The 22,466-nt window shown below is 37.7% G+C and overlaps 1 protein-coding gene and 1 non-coding gene across 2 annotated transcripts; both read left to right on the top strand.

Annotated features, from left to right (window-relative positions):
- Positions 1-13,041: 13,041 nt before the first annotated feature.
- Positions 13,042-15,804, top strand: LOC140004487 (disease resistance protein At4g27190-like). Its single transcript, XM_072056094.1, has 3 exons — positions 13,042-13,312; positions 13,383-15,399; positions 15,525-15,804. Exons 1-3 carry the CDS (start codon positions 13,042-13,044, stop codon positions 15,802-15,804), a joined length of 2,568 nt encoding a protein of 855 aa, XP_071912195.1.
- A 1,396-nt stretch (positions 15,805-17,200) lies between these two features.
- Positions 17,201-18,579, top strand: LOC113695264 (uncharacterized). The gene is made up of 3 exons (XR_011817298.1): positions 17,201-17,333; positions 17,451-17,530; positions 18,314-18,579. It is a non-coding gene; the product is annotated as an uncharacterized protein (transcript).
- Positions 18,580-22,466: the final 3,887 nt, after the last annotated feature.

The following is a 22,466-nucleotide window of genomic DNA, read 5'->3' as shown; positions in this document are numbered from 1 at the left end:
ATAACAAATTCAAATCAATTTTTCATCCTTACCCAATCTTACAAGTAAGTAACTCATATGGTCGATAAAATGCTTCCTAAACTCATGATCATCTTCTTATTCCAATTTAAAGAGGGATTTATTCATATAGTGTAGTTAAATATTACTTAAGTTGTGAAAGTGTCTTTTGACGCGATAATCGACATTTTTAGATAAAGATCACCGTTACTCAACACTTCACACACTCAAATTGCTTTGCATACTCTTAATTCGAATACCGTTTTACGCGAAAGTCGACATTTGTAGATGAAGACTCCCGGTTACTAAGTACAAGAATCATTGGAGTAGAACAAATCTTATTTTCTTTTTTTTTTTCTTTTTTTTAACAGCAAACATAATAATAATTTTCTCAAAAGAATAATCATGAGAAGAGTATTGCACTTATTAACCATATTTATCACTTAACTTATAAAATCCAATAAAGAAAAGAAATTTCAATAAATATGCAAAAAAATAGGCATAATTTTCTCCACTTTACAAGATATATTTTCCTATAAGTACACAAATTATAATCACATAATAGTCATTTCCAAATTAAATGAGAAAAGAAGTTTCCAAACCACATATATTTATCTCAAATGTAGAAGGAATTTGAACTACTAATGGTATGAAACTTGTAAACCCTTTGGATAAAATTAAAAAAATTGAAACTTTTTGGGGCAAATTCACAAATTTGGACAAGATTTTGAAAAAAATTTGAATTTAAACACAAGTCCAATATTTGCAACCAACAAGTCAATCACATACAATGTATATAATCTCAATTCTTCTCCCCACACTTAACATGCACATTGTCCTCAATGTGTAAAAAGGAAAATCAAGATAAAGAAAATAATACTCCCCTATTGTTGTAATTGAATATGAAGCTTCAAGATACATTGTCCATTTTTCTCCCATGCTTCATGAGTTCCATTTGATAACCATTAGTAATATTAATCTCATTTGGTCACTTTTGCTTCCATTTCCGATACCTGCAAATAAAAAATAATAAAATAACTCAAACTCATACTTTAAACATAAAATCACCCCAAAATAACATAAATAGCCAAAACATTGGGTTGCCTCCCAATAAGCGCTTTTGTTTATAGTCGTTGGCTCGACTTTTGCACCTCATTTCTCAAGGAGGCTTTGTTAATGAATAATCCACCAATTTTGGTCGTGGTGGATCATTAAAAGATGGCTTAATAGGAAAAGCCACATGTTCAAATGATATGAGAGGTGGAAGAAGTTTATCTATCTCGAGTGAGTCATAAATATTACCTTGAACATGCACCACTTGAGTACACACCAAAGGAACATCTACATAGCTTTCTTGGGCTATAATACCTTTAAAACCTATACAATCAACACATTCCTCAAGAGGGGTGAAAAATGAATCGTTAAGGCTCACCTCTTGAGGTTCAATGTTAGCTCCAAAGGTACTATCTTGTGAAATGGACATTTCCTCATTGAAACACAAATTAGATTCATGATTTTGATCAAAATATAATCCATTTTCACTTACAACATTCCCACCATTCATAATAGGGTCATTTTGCACATTATTAGAGGAAATAACTTCACTCAATGCACTCAATTGCTCATGTATTCTACCAAAGTGAGAAGTTAATTCATCTATTCTTTCCTCAATCTTATCAAAACGGTCGAAAGTTGCATTTGCTAGCTTTTCTATTGCTGAATCAAATTGATTAGAAAAATTTTCTACAGCTAGCTCCCAAGATGCATTAGAATCATTAGCTAATGGTTCACTTTCTAACTCCCAAGGTAGAGGTGTATTAGCTAACTTCTCTATTGCCAACTTCCAAGATGGTTTTGATTCATATTGGACACTTGCAGGTTGGTAATCATAAAAATATGAATAATCACTATAAGTACATTGATCATCCCAACCATAAGCAGGAGAATTGCTCCAATTAGCATTATATCGATCAAAACAAGGATTGTAATGCTCTAATTCATCATAATAATCCACATTTTGTACTTGTCTACATGTATTAGAAGCTTGATAACCTCCACACAAGTCACAAATCCCATGATAAGAATTAAAAGCATTAACCTTTCTCCCTTGCTCAATTTCATGCATAATTGTGTCCATTTGAACTTGTAGCATCATAACATCAAATTTAGTTTTTAAGCACCTTAAACCATGTTCAAAAGACATACATTCAGTAAATTCTTGGTTATCTCTGTTGAAGGAGTTTTGCACTTGGTAACCATCCATTGCCAAACTTCCATTTCTCAAGCATTGTCCCCCAAATTGACCTACCCCTCTCATCACCTAAAATTGCTTTTAAACAACCTCAAAAGCAAAATTAGTAAGAAAAATAGGTAATGAAACACATACACACATAAAACACAAAAATAACAGAAAATAACATTCACACTATAACTAATGAAATGTCTAAACTAATAAAGTTACTCTTCACACCGATATTGCCAAATCTTCTCCGGCAACGGCGCCAAAAACTTGACGTGCACGGGGTATACATATAATATTAAGCTCATCCCAATCAAGTTTTACATTTATAAATTTCTAAATACCCCACACGCGATTTATCGCAAGTATACGAATCGTGAGCGAGTATAGGGTATTAAGGGTCGATCCCACAGGGAAGAATGCAATTACCGATTTTTTTAAACTCTTTTATTATTTAGACTACCACAAATATAAAATTTATGAAAATAACACTAGAAAACTCCTAGAGATATGGAATTCCTTACTACTCTTGCAAATGAGATTACCGGTTAAGTGAATGCTATTATCTTGACTAGTTATGGAGTAATTTCCTAATGTATGTGAAACCTACTTTCGTAGTGAATCAACTATACTTGTAATTAAGCCATACCTACTCTCGTGGTTATGAAATTAACTACAAGTTCATTTCTTCTACGAAATTACATGAAACAAGTCACTTAAGCCACATAGGTGCACCTCTACTTTCGTGAGTGTACTCCCTACGCTTATCACTTCTTTGAACTAGTGTTAAATTCCAATTTTCATTGCAAACTTAACACCTTAAGATTATCATAATTAATGGCCAATTAATCATGATTAGATAACCAAAAGTGATAAATAACTTGCTCAAAATAATATCACCAAGTAGCTAAGTAAACATCGCAAACAAAATATAGCAAGTTCAACCATAACTCTAGACATAAACTTTAACTAAACATAATAAAAACACAAAGCCAACTTGTATTATAATTAAACATGAAATCCAATACAAGAGAGAAAATAGTAGAAGAGATATCACCCTTGTCACATGAGATCAACCTCTTCATCTTTGCTCCTCCAATCTTCATCCAAATCTAACTACAAATACAAGATGGATAAACTACTCTACCTATACTATACTAATGAACCAAGGAAATTCTAATGAAAACTACATTTCTGGTGAGTTTCTCTAGCCTTCTCCCAAGTTATATTGAATCTTGCAAGTCCATGGTTATATATAGATGAATGCAGTCAAGAAATGAGGCTTGAAACATCCTTTTTACAGCTGCTAATTGGTTGTCATACGTTCATCCATAGCTGTGAATTATTGAAGGAGAAAACAGGTTGTACCAGTGGAGAGCAGCTATTTCTGACCAGAATCTGGCTACTTCAACTGCTATTTTCTCTATGATGATGGCTGAATTGGCTCTTGTGCAAAACATAGAAGTTGTAGTCCTTTGAAATAGCTGTCCAATTCTTCAAGAATCATCCAATTTGGAAGTCTGAAGACCAAGATATGATAAAAATATCACTGACTGGTCAATTCCGCGTTTTCAGCTCTCAGCAGCAGACTTTTACTTCTGTATTTCGACATTTTGACCAGGAAAACAGCTGAATTGGACTTTGATGTCTTCATACCAAATGTAGATCTGTCTCTTAGCTTCAAAAATGATTCAAGAATCATCTCAATCGAATGTATGTAGCTCAAGATATAGCCAAAATACAAAAACGTGTCAAAGCTGAACATCTTGCTTCCTTTTGACTTTAATTGCATTTCTTCTTTCACACTTCATATTCTATTTTTATCACTTTAATTTATCATCAATCATCAAATTATATTCTCAATGCACTCCATTTGATGATTGAATCAATAAACCTGTAAAATATGAAATTTTTATCATAAAAATCCATAGAAATGCAATTTTCATACTTTAAACCACAAAATGCATATTTTCACTAGAATCTTAGTTAATTATTTATAAAATTAAATAAAACACACCAAAACTAACTAATAAAACACACTAAAAATACGTAAAATATACTCTTATCAATAACAATTTCCTACACATGCATACCCTGACTTTGCAACTGCATTTGAGTCTTTTGGAGCACAATGTACTAGTTGGGTATGTAGGCATTTTTCTAAATTAGTGTTTTTGACCCTTTGCATGGAAAATGTTTTGTTTCGGGAATGTAAAAGGACAAAATGCTTATCAGTTTTTTTTAACGATACAAAAAGAATTTTTATAGCAGTTAATGCATATTAAGGCCTGCCAATTTTTTTTTTTTTTTCAAAAAACCCACTAAATTTCTTAGTTCCTAGCATCCTGCAAATGAAAGTCTCAATCATAGTAGACTTTCTGACGACCAAAGCTGATTTCTTGATTTTATCTTAGAGTTCTTATATCTTACTTTTCCCTTCTACTTTCACTCCAATATAAGATCTACTTTACATGCCCAGAAATTCATGCTTTATTATGATTCTTTAGATTTTCTTCTATTCGTGATGTCTAATTTTTTATTTTAAATGTCTATGCTCTTGTGTTTGATTTTTCTCTTACAGATTTGTGCATCGAACAAATAATACTCTACAGGTAAATTTTTAGTCCTTGTTGCATTGAAGATTTTTTTTTCCTCCACTACTATTCAGGTTCTATACCTCATAATTTTCTTTTTGTTTTGATCATTTGACTTTTGCATGCAATCAGATGTACATACTTTTGAAGTTTATAATATTTTGGAAGGAAATTTAATTGGGAATACGACGAAGTGATTTTTGCTTTGTGTAATTTAGGCAATCATTTTTTTTTTTGTATAAAATTGTGAACTAAGATCTAGACAAATGAGGGTTGATTGAAGAAAGGAAGTTTGTAGAAATTCCACTTTCAATCTGTAGATTTAATATGGGGTTCAATCTGTCATTTTTTTTAACTGCCTGTGTTGAACACTGGGATTGAGAGAGATGATCGATATTCTTGAACTCCAAAGGCATTTTGACACATTTTTGTGTGTAAAAGATGCCAAAAGGGTATTTGCAAAACCAAAAATAGGCAGGTGACCGCACGTGCCTTTGTAAGGGCATCTTTGGCTTGCACAATATATTTTGCCGAACATCAAATGCATTTGTACAGTCAAGGGTTGAGACGACTGTTATTTAGCAAAATCTCAAGATTTGTAAATGTAATTAACCTTTTTTTTAAAATAACTCTGCCTCCTCTCTTCACACAGTTTCCATCCCTAATTGCCAGGGTGTCACCATTCCAACCGTAAATCTGACAATTGGTAGAATTTTAAAAGTTCTCTCTTGATCGCTGGATCTTTTATCTTATGTCTTTATACATCAAAATTTTTATAGCTTGCTAGTTATTTTATAACATTCAAATAAATGCAAACCAACCAATACAATGATGAACATAATTTAACTCTTTATAAGAAATTAAGATCATGAAAAATTGCAACGAGAGTTTTTTGAGGAGTAGTCTTGCGATCTAGGAGTTATGAAAAAATTACACACCATATTTGTGATGTACATTCATGAAGAGCTTTTCTATTGTTTTTACAATATGCTGCGACTGCGAGAAAGCAACTAGTAGTTAGTTTCCAATATAATATTTACCACTTTTACCAAGCATCATTTCTGCAATGTGTACTTGGAGATTAGACTAAAAGAATTCACTATTAATTTTTTACTTGTATCAGATAATTCAATTTCATTTTCATGTCTAATAGCCCTAAAGCATTTCTAAATTCTAGGGCTACAGTGATTTTACTTGCACTTTTCCTATAATGATATTTTTAACTCATTGCTTTATGTTTAGCTTCAGGATTTTCTTCTTAGGACTTGTAAATTTCTTGAGCTATCTCATGTTCATCATAATTCCATTAACATTAAGATTCTCATAAATTAATAATCATTTACTCATAAGACTCGAAATGTTTTAAAGTGATTTTTACAGTTTCAGCACTCTGAGAAAATAAGTAAAAGAATTTGGCAGTTTGAGCTTAATAATCCTCCTAAAACCATTTATATAAGCATTAATATATTTATCAAAATAGCCTTTCCAGTTTTCTTTTCAGACACTTTTTTTTTTTTTTTTACAAAGACTAACATATTTGCTACAATGGTATTTTTGTCCCTAAGATTTCAATCTTCACAAAATTTCATCAGTTGTTAAGCATATTAAGATTTATTTTTTTGTCAAACCTGTGAAAGTACCATACTCTACATCACGTATTTTCTAAACTAGTTTTACATAAATTGAAAACAAAATATGCAAAACATATTTGTTGGTGAGAACAATTTTTTTTTTTTTTTTTTTAATACAAAATGTCATCCCAAAGGGTGTCAATGTACCTCTATATATAGGTACTACAAGATTTTTTTTTTTTTTTTTTTTTTTTTTTTTTTGGCAAACCCCGTCCCGGGGGTGGGGATGCTAGCCCCCATTTTATTAATAAAAAGCCACGTTACAAAGATCTAATGCAATCTAGAAATAACAAAAGCTACACCCTTTCAACTTCCATACGAACAAAAGAAAATTCCCTACTATCAAAATGTATAGCTGCTTTAATGACCCCAAGATGTTTTTTTTTTTTTTTTTTTTTTAAGCCAGCAATGAATATTATCTTCTACGTCGCTTACAGGGCAATGCCCATGTGTTTCACACCAAATCCCTAGTTCCCTTTATTCTTCTAATGGAAGGCACTCCTAATCTGTTAAGCCTAATTTCCCCCCTGGCCAGCATCGGAATCGTGTACCAACTGTCATAAATCCTAACCTCTTCTAGCGGGTGAGAAACCCCCTCATTGGACAAGATGTCAGCAACCTTGTTCGATTCCCTATAACAGTGCATGAAAATAGGACGGTCCCCCGCCAGGCTCAATATTTGCTGCACCTCTCTCTTAATGTGCCAGGGGCAATGTAGCCGCCCTTGTAATATCCCAATCAACAGTAATGAATCAGCTTGTATAGCCAGACGTTCAACTCCCTTCGCACGACATAATCGGATGCCAACCAAGGCAGCCAATGCCTCTGCTCGTAGACTCGTGCCCTCTCCAAGGAACGCCGAGAACGCAAACACAGCATGCCCATTCGAATCCCTGACCACCCCCCTCCTCCACACACACCCGGATTCCCCTTAGAGCATCCATCGGTATTGAGTGTCAGCACCCCTTGGCCTCCCCCCTTCCATCGGACAACGCTGATATTGTAAACATAGGATGGGTAAGAGATCTTCTCATAAAATTGGGGGAAAGTCAGCATACCCAACTCCTTCTGAAACCGAATCTCAAACGCAGCTTTGACATCCTGAGCGACCATATTACAAATACCTTGGCCTTGCGGCTGGATACCATCAAAGACCGCTCTATTCCTGGCCTTCCAAATATTCCAGCAAATGAGACTAGGGAGCACATCCAACACAAACCTCTGCTGCCGAGACAACGCCGGGGAAAGCCACCACGTAATCAAACGTGCATGTACTTCGGAGCCCTGGACGACTACACCGCACATGTTTTGGAAGTAACTCCAGACCTGGGAGGCCAGTTGTCCCGTGGAAAAGACATGCTCAAGTTCCTCTCCTGTGGCAGGCACACAGCAGAAACATTTGGACGGTAACTGAAACCCCATCCGTCCCAGAATGTCATCTAGGGGCAATCTTCTCAGTAGCATTCGGTGCATGAAAAAGGAGATTTTCAATGGAATGCTAGATTGCCAGATTCGGGAGAAAGCCATTGAGTTATTCCGAACCTGGCGGATCTCTTGGTAGGCCGATGCTAAAGAAAATTTCCCTGACGTCGTAGGCATCCAAACAGCTTCGTCAGGGAACCCCCTGCGAGGCACCGGGAGCCGTACCACATTAGCAACACACTCCGGCGGTAATATTTGTGTCAGCCGATAGATATTCCAGCTCCCATTGCACCCCAATTCCGCAAAGGACACATGCGGCGTATCTGCCACTGTAAGGAAAAGTGCCCTACTCCCCAACCAGTTATCGTACCAGAAACTGCACTCCCCCTCATTCACCAACCATAATATAGATAATTCTACATGCCGGCTCACACTTACCATACGGCGCCACGTTGCCGACGCAGACGGAGCGATGGTTGCTTGACAGGGGTGGATCCCGTTACAATACTTTGCCCGCATGAACTGAGACCACAAAGATGATCCTGTGCGCAAACACCACCATAACTTACACGAGAATGCGTTGTACACCTCCCTCACTTGCCGAAACCCCACCCCCCCTCTTCCACCGGATAACATAGATTGGACCACCGGATCCAGTGGTGCTTCACTTGCTCGTGCGATGAGCCCCACAAGAAATTGGAACACAGCTTCTCAATGCTTTTAAATACTACACCAGGGACCACTGCAGCAGATAAGAGATGAATGGGCATGGATGTTAGGACGTGCTTGATCAACACCAGCCTCCCTCCTGGGGATAATAGTTTCGACTTCCATGATATAATTCGGGCGGCAATCTTATGACACATCTCCCCATAATAGGCCGATTTGCACCTTCCCAGATATAGAGGGAAACCTAGATATCGAACGGGGAACTGCTGGCGGGAGAATCCCGTTATCCGCTCTATTACCCTCCGGCGCGATGGTGACATAGATGGGTGAACTAAGTAACTACACTTCTGGACATTCACCAGCTGGCCAGAAGCTTGCTGGTACTGCTCTAAAATCTGCATGACTTTCTTCAAGGATGTAGCCGAGCCATTCGCAAAGACCAGAACATCGTCGGCAAACGCCAGGTGTGTCACAGGGGGACATCCCCTGGGTACTGTGTAACCCAAAAAGCCAGATTGAGCTGCGAGACTGTTCAGCCCCCTTGACAATACCTCCGCTCCAATAACGAATAAAGCCGGAGACAAAGGGTCTCCCTGACGGATACCTCTACTAGATTTAAAAAACCCATGTGATGCCCCATTAATAATCACTGAAAACCACACGTTTGAGACCAACCTCCAGACCATGTCAATGAATCGTTCCCCAAACCCAAATTTGCGCAAGACACCGACAGTGAAACCCCACGAGACTCTGTCATACGCTTTAGCCATGTCTAACTTGAAAATTACATTTCCCCCTCTAGCCCGGTGTCTAAAACCCGACATCAACTCCTGGGCCAGTAGATAGTTCTCAGTTATATTCCTACCCTTGACAAAACCCGTCTGTTGCGATGACACCAGTTTTGGCAATATCCCCGCAAGCCTATCCGCCAAAATTCTAGATAACACTTTATTAATAAAATTGCAAAGGCTAATAGGCCGATATTTCGAAAAGTCCTGAGGATTTGATACCTTCGGGATTAGAACAATAGATGTAGAAGTAATAAATCTAGGCAGCTCCGCCCCACAGAAAAAACTCAGCACTGCTTGATAGACATCATGTGCAATAACCTCCCATGCAAAAGTGAAAAACTTACCTGTAAAGCCGTCTGGGCCTGCCGAACTGTCCCCATCCATAGCAAAGATCACTCTTTTCACCTCCTCAAGGGACGGACATGTTTCAAGTGTCTCATTATCATCCCCCGTGACAATACGCGGAATCAGGTGCAATAAGTCCCCTGATGCCCCTCCTGGCTCCGAGAACAGCTCCGAGAAATACCGAACTGCCATGGAGGCAATCCCCTCATCGTCCTCAACCCATGCTCCACTCTCATTTTGCATCCTATGAATCGCCCCTTGCACCCTTCGTTGCTGTACGGTAGCATGAAAATACTTAGAGTTCCTATCCCCGTGCCGGAGCCATTTGACGCGAGCCTTTTGACTCCAAAATCGCTCTTCGTTGGACAACGCCAGCCGCAATTTTGCTTGAGCCTTTTGCAGCTCAACTTGAGCATCCCCCGATTCATCCTCCTCCACTCGATTTTCCGCTGCTAACAAGTCCGATTCTGCCCTATGAACAGCAATAAAAATATTTCCAAAAGCCTCCTTATTCCACTCCTGTATCACCCGTCGGGCCTTTACTAATTTGGAACATAACTTCCGTAGGGGGGAACCCGTACACTCTAACTGCCATGCATTTCGAATAACCTCCAGCAGATCCTTTCTGTCTGTCCAGAGATTCAAAAAGCGGAACGGCCTAGGCTTGTTATCCATGCGTGATGCCAAACCAATCCTCAGCGGGGCATGATCTGACGGATGTCTAGCCAGATGGGCTACTGACACAGATGAAACGGCATCTGAGAAAGCTCCATTAATTAGTAGCCTGTCTAGACGCTTCCAAATTCGTTCGCGGCCTCTCCGATTATTACACCACGTGTAGCTGGATCCAGAGAATCCCGCGTCAAAGACCTCCGCCTCCTCCATGAATGACAGTAGCTCCATACCCTCTGCTCTAGCAAATGGTCTCCCCCCTCGCTTCTCGTGAGGGTCTATGATCACATTAAAATCACCACAGACACACCACGGAAGTGATGTGGGTTTGTCAGTCAACAGGTCTTGCCATAAAATTCGCCGCTCCTCCATCGTGCACCGGGCATGCACAAACGAGAAGCACAGCGACCTTGGTAGCCACGGGTGATGCACCAGTAACGTAATGTGCTGTGAAGAATTACCTATTATACTACATGCAATCGGAGCACTAAACAGCACCCATATGTCTGCAGACAAGTTAACCACTACAGAATCAAATGGTAACCGCATTTTAATAGAATCTATTTGGGATATTGCTAGCTTCGGTTCACAAATAGCAACAAATTTCAAGTTATGCAAACGAACTAGCTTAATCAGACGACGCAGGTTGGGGGGTTTGGAGGCCCCTCTAATATTCCAAAATAGCCCACTAATCATGGGATAAAGGTTGGAAAGAGTTTTGAGATAATGTTACCGATGACCGCAGTTGCCTATCTGATGGGAATTGAGCCCGAGCGCCTTTTTTCCTTGTTCGCCTATCCCGTTGGTCCAGTACGTCGGCTTGATCGATGTTGAGCTCCACCATTATGGCGGATACCGGATGTGCAGCGCCGATTAAGTCCTCCTCCTCAGCTGCACTTAAAGACCCTTGTTCAGCTGGCACCATAGCCCCATCCCCTATATCTTGCTCCTGCCATTGCGGCTCACTTGGGATACCCGCAACTGCTTCGTTCAAGTCCTTTGGAGCAGAGTTGCTGCTAGTGCCGCTGGTGTCCATCGCCCTCTTCTCTCCAAGTTCCGCTGCCTGCTCTCTTCCCCCATTTGGAACCAACTCCACCACTGCCAAATTAGCAGCTGCAACATCCACCGTCCCCATTGTTGCTCGATCCTCACTTACTCCAGTTGCGGCAGCAGATTCTGTCAACCCAGATGCTGGAGCGGTGACTGTTACTGCATTCCCTGATGCCCCAGGTGCGGCAACAGCCTCTGCTGCCTTTTGGACTCCTAACGTCTGCCCACAGTTAGGATCATCATCTGCCATCGCTGTCTGCATTGTTGCAGCAAAAATATCTGCTGCACGTTGGGTCCCCAACACCTGCCCACCGTCTCTTGCGTCAGCAACCATCACTTGCTGCCGCACCTCCGCACCCAGACATCGCGCAGCACTGTCCCGGGCAGATATGGCACCAGCTCCTGCGTCCCGTACGTCAACTGCCAATACTGCTTGCTGTCTCTCCACTTGCGTATTCTGCTCCACCGCAATTGCTGCCCTTGTTTTTCCTTCCAACGCCGTTCCCTGCTCCACCTGCTTATACTCTCGTGCATTCCTTTGTGCCATCGTACCCAGGTCCTCCGCAGGTTTTTTGCATTCGTCCACCGCATGCCCCAGCCGCCAGCAGGTGGAACAATATTTTGGCAGATCATCCACCGCAACCTTCTGCCAGAAGCCTTGTTCCCCTGCCACAGCTACCCACACCCGTGAACATATCGGTTTCAGCAGATCAACCTCTACACAAGCTCTAGCTACACTTGGCCTTGTTCCTGATGCCGTGGCTGAGTCCACAAAAAGAGGTGTTCCTACTGGGTTTAGAATGGAGAACAACGAATGCTTATCATGGTAATGTATCGGCAGTGCCGGTAAGGAGACCCACACCGGAACTAGCGAAGATTCACGATGAACATGAAATTCTCTGGTCCAACGAAACACCCTCATAGGGTACTTACCAAGCTGCCATAGCCCTCGTGTCCAGATGCGGTTGAAGTCTGCTTCTGCTGCACACTTGAGGAGGACGTGACGGTAGTCCAGTAGTCCCACAGAAACCTGGTCTCTGAGATTTAGTGACATGAAGAATTTTCTGATGTCTTCCAATGGTGGTCTGCCATGGGAGAACTTACCCACCAAAGCCAGGCGGTATGGTGCTGCCAATCTGTCCGCCTCTTCCCTGGAGAAAACCACAGCCGCTTCACCCTTGTATGTGGTGTTTTGCCGAATCTGAATTGGAGATGTATCTGGTTGTGTGAATAGTTGGGAGAAAGATTTCTTCTTTGTTGGTGAAGCCCCCTCTTCCGGGGGCTGAAGAACAGCCATGGGCGGCTACCCTAGCGAGGCAGCCGAGAGAGATGCAGTTTTGTCCGAAAAAATAGCAAAGTTATCAATGGTAACCTTGGTACTACAAGATTAAAGGTACATCAGAGAGAACAATTTAAATAGTACCAAGTATACCTTACGTTTTGCTTTTCCTAAACACATTTCATTAAACTTAGTCCAACGGCCTAACATTTTTCTTTTGGATCTTATGCATTGTTTATTACCTCATTTGTATATCCATGAAGTTTTTCGTTGTTTTTCATGCATTTTATTAGATCCCTTTTTTCCCAAATAACATAGTTATAGGCATTTGAGCAGATGAACTATTGCAGTAATGGCCATCCAAGATATTGCTCTTTCCATTGTGGGGCCATTTGTAGAGAAGTGTGTTAACCCAATTTTGCGCCAATTCAAATATTTAATTTTCTACAAGAGCAACGTTCAAACTCTGAGCAATGAGATCAACGGACTTGGGCTGCAACAAGCTGAAGTTCAGCGATTGATAGATGCAGCAGAAAATAATGCTGAAAAAATTAAACCAACTGTTACTGATTGGATGAAAAATGTAGATGATCTAAAGAAAGAGGCATATACTATTTCTCAGGGTAGAGAGTGTTGAGGTGAATTGCTTTAATATCGTTAGGCTTCCAAATTTGAAGTCATGTTATTTGCTAGGCCGACGTGCTGCAAAAAAAACAGATGTTGCTCAGAAACTTATAGGAGAGGGGAAGTTTGATCAAGTTGGGTACATATCTCCATTAGGGAAGATGACTTTTAGTGAACAGACCCAATCCTCTAAAGAAGGCCTAGTTAGTCGGATGTCAAAGAAGAAGGAAGTGATAGAAGCTCTAATGGAAGATAAAACAAGCCTAGTCGCGATTTGTGGTATGCCTGGTGTGGGCAAGACTTTTTTGGTAGAGCAAATCGCAGACCAGGTTAAGTTTGAAAAGTTGTTTGATGAAGTTGCCAAAGCAAATTTGTCTCAAATTCCAAACACAAGAACTGTTCAAGACCAACTTGCCGAGCAGTTAGGATTGAAAATTTCTGAGGAAACTGATCACGCGAAAGCTGAACGAATGTATACGAGATTAAGCAAAGGTGAAAAGAGAATTCTTGTTATATTGGATGATGTTCGGGAAGAAGTTGATTTTAAGAGTCTAGGAATTCCTGTTAGAGGTGAATGCAAGGGCTTGAAAGTTATATTGACATCTCGCCTCTCTCATGTTTGTAGTAGAATGGGGGCTAAAATTTTTGAGGTCGATGCCTTGCCAAAGGAAGAAGCTCGGCATCTTTTTAAAGAGGTCGTCGGAATTTCTGATGATTCCACTTTGAGTGATGTTCCAAACCAGGTTGCAGACGAATGCAAAGGTTTACCTCTTGCAATCGTTGTTGTTGCCAAGGCATTCAAAAGTAAACACACAACACCAGAATCCTGGAATATTGCCCTTCGACAGCTAAAGAAGTACACAATGAGAGACATAGGAGGAGTTCAAGATTTGGTGTTTTCAAGCATTATGTGGAGCTATGATCATTTGGAAAGTGCTGAAGCTAAGTCGTTACTTTTGCTTTGCAGTTTGTTTCCCGAAGATTATAGTATTCCACTTGAACGTTTGGTTAGGTATGGGAAAGGGTTACAATTGTTTCACGATAGAGAGACATTGGGAGATGTAAGAGACAGAGTACACATGCTTATCAATGAGCTCAAAAAGTACTATTTGTTGGTAAGTAGTGATGGCGAACAAGAAGACTTTGTAAAATTGCACAATGTCGTACGAGATGTTTGCTTGTCAATTGCATCAAAAGGCGAGCATGTATTTTTGGTAAGGAATGCTAGAGTTGAAGAACGGCATCCTTACGCAGCCATTTCACTAACAGTGAAAGATTACAGAGTTCAACTACTTCCATTTGGCAAGAAGAGTCCATGGCTTAAGCTGTTGCGTTTGGTATTCCAATCAGACACTTTGTACCTATCAATAGATTCTTTCGTGGGAATGGAAGTTCTGAGGGTCATGGAAATTAACAACGCATACATTGAATTTACAATATTATGGCCTGCCCAAAATTTAACGAGCATTTGCACACTGTGCCTGGATGGTTGCACATTGCGCAGGGGAACTTCATCAATGATTGGGTATATGACGCAATTGGAAATTTTGAGCTTCTTTGCACTTGAAGACGATCAGTTTCCAAGGAAAATTGCTCAGATTAGTAACTTAAAGTTGTTGGATTTGAGGGTTAGGCGTAGCCTCCAACCGTTGCCTCGTGGTATCCTGTCAAGCTTGAAGAAACTAGAAGAATTGTATTTGGCGCCTGATTATCATCTGCACCTGGGGAGAGATAAAGAAGAAGAAAGAGAATGCATTAAAGAGATCATATCACTCTCCAACCTTGAATGCCTCCAAATTCATGTATATGACCCTAACCTCCTACTCAAATTATTGCATGGATTTCCCACTCAGAGGTTGTCAAGATTCCTCATTGAAGGAGGTGCTTATAATATGGGCTGGAGAGATCTCAGTAGGGACTTTCAATTTGGGAGGACTTTCGAACTTCATTTGTCTCAGGATGAACAGTTAAAACAAGCATTGGATCCTGCAGTTACCAGCATTGTCAAGAGAGCTAAGAATCTCACTTTGGACCTTTTTGATGTGTCAAGCTTGAGGAATCTTGTGAGTGACTTGGATAAAGATGGGTTTGCCAATTTGAAAGGCTTCAACTAGTGTCTGGAGTATGCCAATGCCTTGTTGATTCCACCACCAACCTAGTTGCTCCACATGTTTTTGGAAATTTGGTTTGTATGAATATTGTGGAATGCAGTTTGGAAGAAATATGTCATGGAAATCTTCCACCTCGGTGCTTCAGTCAACTTCAAGAGGTGAAACTCCAAACTGTAGATACAATAAAGTACTTGTGGATGGGGCCAATTGAACGTCCATCGCTTTGCAACGTCCATCACCTATTGTGGTCAAATTACAGTTCTATTCTCACAATCAGTATTGAAATGTCTGGTGAAACTCCAAAGTTTAACGACAGAAAACTGCAGGGAGTTGGTGAATATTATTATGAGGGAAAAAAGCAAGAAGAAGGAAGTGCTTGAGCTACCCCAACTCAAAGTTTTAGTCCACAAACACACCAACTTAACGGGTTTTGGCACCAAAGATGATGCAGTTGATGCTTTTTTCCACCAGGTTCTCTCTCTCTCTCTCTCTCTCTCTCTCTCTCTCTGTACTTGTATGATATACTCTGTATGCTTCTTTTCTGTCAATCAAGCACTTCATCTTAGAACCTGTTAATTTAACAACTCAAAATTGTTTCATTAGGCATATTCTAGCGCTTGAATGAGTTTGCTAAAAATATGCTTTGTGTAGAATCGTTTAGTACTAGTAAGAGCCAAATCATGGTGAATATCAATATCCTATCGATAGCAAGGTAAATTCACCTTTCCTTCAAGTCATTTACAATGATTCAACTAATTAAAACTTTAACTGAAGTTTTGAAATACATTTGATTCATACTTGGAGTTTCTTAGAGTATACAAAAATAATATTTATACACACATTTCAGCCTTTGAGATGAACTTAGATTAATGACATAAATCGCTAGAAAACTAAATCTAGACCCAGCCAGCGATAATGGACAAATTTTGTTGGTTTTTTGGCACACACACCACACACGGACAGCACATACATATATACACACACGTATGTATAATGAATATCAATGGTGACTACACATGTACATACACACACAAACATATTTGATATCCATGCATGTTTTAGTTGCATTTTGCAATCCACATAAGCTTTACGTGACAATTACCAAATTTTCCAGGTTTCACTTCCTAGCTTGGAAGAACTCGAGTTTGGACCGAACACGAGTGACGTGCAACAAATAATAGGAGGTGAAATGCCAAGTCAGTCCCTGGAGAACTTGAAATTTTTGCGGCTGGAGGACTGTCATGTTCGATGGATTGCCAAAGCTGATGGAGTGACAATATTACAAAATCTGCAGAGACTTGAAGCTCATGGATGTGACAAGATGGAATCACTCTTTGAATTTGAGGGGCTGAAAGTTCCTAGGCAATCCCAAAAGGAACTTGGAATTCTTCCCAAACTAGAGTCCCTGACATTAAGATCCTCAGGATTAACTCACATTTGGAGGAATTTTCCTACAGGGGTTCAAGTATTTCGAAACTTAAGGAATCTGAAAGTATGGCATTGCAGATTACAATGTTTGTTTTATCCTCCTTGTGTGGCTAACATGCTTGTAAGCCTTGAGGTACTAGTAATTGGTTGTTGCGACGAAATGCATGGAGTTATAGGTGAGGAAGATGAAGAGATAAGTCAAGAAGATGGTGTTGGAAATCACAGAGAAATTGCGTTGGAAAGAACCAATAAAGAATTTGTGTTTCCCAAACTGAGCTCATTAAGTTTTGTTAATCTCCAAAATCTTGGAAGCTTCAGTGGTAGTCACCGCGAGGATTGTGACTTGAAATTTCCCTCACTGACTCAATTGGAAATATGGGGTTGCCCGGAGTTGAAGAAATTGTGTTCTGGAAAGTTGAATGCACCATTACTTAAGAAAGTGAAAGTAACAGAGAATACATATATTCCTGTGGATTTAAAGGTACAAATATATGTATATCCTTATTCTTTCTGACCCTTTAATCTTGTCTATTAGTTTAGTCTCCCAAAGAGTTGAGAGTTTACGTTTCAGATTTTTGTTTCTGAGTATATTTTACAGGATAGAGAGCTCAGCTTCTTTACCACATCAGAGATATTTGGGTTCCGCAGGCTGGTCGAGAACAGATGGAAAAGTTGAAGGTACATAGATTTTAGTGTCTTTTCCCTTTTACTTTTGTTTTTGTTGGGAGGGGATTTTTTTGTTTTTTGTTTTTTTGTTTTTTGGGAGGGCAGGAGAATGGAGGATTAAATTTCCATATGCAATATGTGTGCTTCTGATCTATATGAGTCGATCCATTCCATATAATTGAATCTGATTCTTCAGAGAGCAATATTACATCCGAATGCAGATGTACACAATTTGATATGTTTTTTATATGTTCAAATGTTCAGGTAGCCCTTAAACAGTTTTTCACCTCATATACACGTTCTATTGTACAATTCCAACGAACTATAGTTTGATTTACATTTGTGCTAGCTTGCATAAATATGAATAACAGGAAACTGCTGCTTTTGATCCTTTTTTACTTCTGATTTCGCTTACCATTTTTGCCAAAGGAAAGACGAATTCAAGTCCCACCTTTCTGACTCCACACCTTATATAAACTTTAGTACGGATAGTATTAATCATCAATGCATTAGAAGTGTGAATTTGGAACGAAGATGTGCGGATTTAACCCCTCCCTATTTGCTATTGTATGATCTTTCTTATATCTATCTGTTAGCAAACAACTCACACCGTTGATATTTAATCATATGCGTTACAGGTTTTATGATTCAGATTTTGAAAATTGAATTTTTCATATGGGAGAAATCAAAAAGTAAACTTGAAATATATATTTTTAGTGAAAATTGATTTGGGAATTCCAATGTTTAACATTATATATGTAACGTGGAGTTGTAATATTCATGTTTGTTTTTCAGTGAATATTGCAGGATTCATCAATTTGAGTCGATAATATGGTCCGGTCAGAACAACTGTGGTTGATGGATTGGGCTATTGGACATGGACAAAACTCTTCGGTGTGAAAAGAATATGTGTGGAGTTTATATAAGTGTGTTTGGCTTGTTTTGGTTTTTTCTTTTATAATATAATAAAGGATATCTTTCTTACAATATCAGTGTAGAAATCTTTTTATATTAATAAACTTGAGTGCATGCCGAACGTGTAAATGGAGAATTTTTAAAAATTTGAAAAAAAAAAAAAATAACACGTCATGCACTGAAGTTATCAATGTAAAAAAATTTCTACACTGAAAATGTACAAAAAGATTAATCCAATATGAATTGTATTGTATGTACTGTCTTATGTTTTTGCAAATTGGACTTCATTTTTAATAGGTAACCCTGCTTGTGAAATGCCTAGTAGGCAACCAACATATATATGTTTGTTTTGTAACTATATATTTTAGGTGCCAATAAAAATTCTTCTTAAATATCTCTTACTGATGATCGTTAAAAAGGAAACCAACATATATACAGAAACTGTAAGGCATTGAAAATCTAGTTTTTTTTTCACATCTCAAGGCAACTTAAAATTATTCTTAGCCTGCAAGAAGTTTTTCTTTTTTTTCTATATATTTTTAAAGATTTTTTTGTCTCTACTAGTTATCCCTGGCACATCCCATCATCCCTCTGACGTTCATTAACTTAAAGGGTGTAAGTTTTAATTTTTTAAAAAATGTAAAATTTAAGTGAAAAGGTGACTAAAAGTAATAAAGGAATAGGAAATTTGAGCATACAATATTATGTATATGGGCTGCCATTTCAGAAAAATCTATCTACCGTATATGGGCTATTCGTTAAAAAAACAAAAATCTATCATTTTATTGCTATTTACACACTACTATTTTCTAGCATTCAAAGTTTTCTCTTTTATGATATCCACGAGAAATTCTGAAACTTTAGTTGCAGTCATGGTGAAGAATGTGATTTCATCCTCCCCTCATTGATAGAATTGGTAATAAAGGGTTGCCCTGATCCAGTTGAAGAATTTGAGTTTCAAATGGTTGAATGCAGTGAGACTGGAATATAAAACAATTCTATATTCTTTAAACTCAATTTCAGCTACAAGAATCTCACACACACACAGAGCAAATTATCTAGGTAGTCACTAAACTTTTTGAATAGTTGACTTTTGACCACTCAACTATTAATAGTATATTTTTATCCATTGAACTATTAAAAGTATAAATTTTGGACCATTTCATCTGATTCCACCATTAATTTTGTTAGATCTAAAAATTAATAATAAGTCTTGTAAATCGTGCGGACCCTTAGAGTTAGCAGAGTTAGCAATGGAATTAGACGAAATGATAAAAAAATTTACACATTTGATAGTTCAGTGGGTAAAAATATACTATTAATAATTGAGTGATCAAATCTTGACTATTCTAAAAGTTCAGTGACTACCCGGCTAATTGCTATATATATATATATATATATATATTCGACACTCCATTTACCTTCTAGAGAGAAGAACAAACTCGACAAGCATGAATTCAAAATCAGTATAAAAATGGTTACTACATTAGACCCACATTGCATTTCACCATCCACAAATTGTTCTGGGTGATAAACAGTACTTCAAACCTGTGGTGACCTGTAGCGAACTCTAAGGGTCTGTTTGATAACATAAAAAAGTGCTGAATCTGAACTTTTTCAGACATTCAGATATTTTGAGTGTTTGATAAATGAAAATACATTTGATGAATTTGTTAAGTAGTGCTGAACTTATGTGTATTTTTTTCAGTACAAGAATCATAACTGAATGCTTAATTCTGATAAGAATTAATAAAATTACTTCAACTACCTTATCTTATCTACCAAATCTACCCTTGTTTATTAATTATATTCAAAATTCTTATCTAATTAAACAACTTAATATTCTCTATCTAATGGTTTTCTATTTATCTTTTCTGCCTTTCTAATGACTTTCACATCTTCTCCATGCTCATCATATAATATATTTCATCGTTTATATTAATTTGATTTAAAAATAAATATTATCATTTTCATGCCTAAAAATTTTAAACTAATTAAATCATAGGTTCTATTTCTTTTTTGGATGAAAAGATATAAGGGCAAAATTGTTAAATTTAACTTATTAAGCATTCAGTATAAATGTTTATCAAACAGTATAAATAGGTTCAGCATTAAAATTCAGACATTCATATATTTCTTTTCAGTGCTTAAAATTCAGTAAATTAATTGTCTCAGTATTCAGATTTCAGAATTCAGACTTCAGAATTCAGATTCAGTTTTATCAAACGGAACCTAAGAGTGACCTAATTTAACCATTGGCGTGTAGGAAAGGTAACTTTGCCAATGGCATAAGAGATTGATATCAAAATCTTCTTGTCGAAATTGCATTAATTTATCATTTAGTTTCTACATGCGCTCAAACTTCTACACTAAATAACATTTTTATTTTTGCAATATCATTTGTTGAAGGACTAAAATATGACTACTGAAATTAACGATTTCATATGTTTAACTAATAGTTTTTTTAACAAAGTGCTTGAGCGAGCTTTTGGAATTCACCTGAATTCATGGTCAACTAGTTCTTTGACATAAAAGGAAGTATATCGTATAGAGTATGCACACACACACATATACACATATATTTAAAAACAAAAATAGCTTACGGCAGACTACACAAATCAGCAAGTTCAAAATCTCTGATATTGACCGTAGTTCGTTGATCACTAAAAATACACGAACAGTCCCCAAATTGCATCACAAGGGGTGCAAAAAACCGATCTCAATAGCATTAGTCGCGAGTTTATCTTATCAAAACTCAAGCTCGAGTCAAGTTCAAACAACTCAAACATATTAACAAGTTCATCAAGCTAGCTTACCCGAGTTCAATTGAAGTTCAAAAAAAATATTTTGAATTTGTCTATCTTATCTCTTCAATTAAATATTATTATGAAATGTCTATCTTATCTCTTGTTTGGTATTAGGTAAATATTATTTTATATCACTTGAATTTGATCAATCTCCAATAAACTGAATTCGTTCAAGTTCGAACTTGAATAAGGTAAAATTGAATAGAGTTCGACCTTAAACTAACTTTAAAAGTTTAACAAACTCGAACTCGAGTATTTTAGCTCAAGTCTAGATCGAGCAGTGGAATGAGATGCTCCATTCAACATATAATGGGGAACTTACTTTAGTGTATAACCATTACATCCCAAAGGCAAGAAAAGCATGATCCAAAAAAGAAAGAAAAACAGCTATTTATTAACAAGCACTAAAAGTATTTAGTATTTGAGTTCAGTCATTGCTGTCTAGTGTAATACAAAAGCTTAATAGACAAACACAAACAATCTAGTATTTTATTTACAGTGATACGTCAATCTAGTAGTGAGCAATCAAGATACAAGTCTTTGTCAGTTTAGTCTAATAAACATGATATATTCCATCATGTATAGAAAAAAGAACTAAATGAATAAGGTAGGAACAAGGACTAGAAGTCTAGAATAATATTGTCAAGTGAGATCCTCCCAATTTCTAACCAAGAAACATGCATATCCCCGCACTAATGATTTATTCAGAATCCTATCTTCTTCTTTTTTTTCTCGGAAACGATAGAAATTTTATTATAAAAAAGAAGTAAAATTACATAGGTTGAGCAAGGGCTCAAATTGGTCTTTACAAAAGTGGACTAGGCCACTGATGAACTGAAATTTCATCATCAAAGTATAATCATAGCTAATCTACTCAGTTTAGTACTGAGTCTATCCATAGCAACAGGCAAACTATCAAATGAGCATTTCCTAAACATTGAGCAAAGATCTTTTATGTCGTCCAAGTGAGTTGCCAGCCTTAAGTTACCAGAAACTTGATAGCGTATCATATTAAGAACCTGACTGCATGGAGTTCGAATATTGACATGCTGCCAACCTTTGTCCTTGAGCTTCTGAAGTGTCAGTTTTATGGCCAAGAGATTGTCCAAAACTTGGCCCAGTTTTATGGCCAAGTTGTGAAATTTTCGTTATGTATACTATGAAAGAGATATCACCTAACTTTCCAAAATAAATACACCTTGAATTACTTTCATTTTTTTTATTCT

This window comes from Coffea arabica, chromosome 6e (assembly GCF_036785885.1).
Source record: "Coffea arabica cultivar ET-39 chromosome 6e, Coffea Arabica ET-39 HiFi, whole genome shotgun sequence".
Classification (NCBI taxonomy): Eukaryota; Viridiplantae; Streptophyta; class Magnoliopsida; order Gentianales; family Rubiaceae; genus Coffea; species Coffea arabica.
This window is presented reverse-complemented; position numbering and strand designations above follow the sequence as displayed.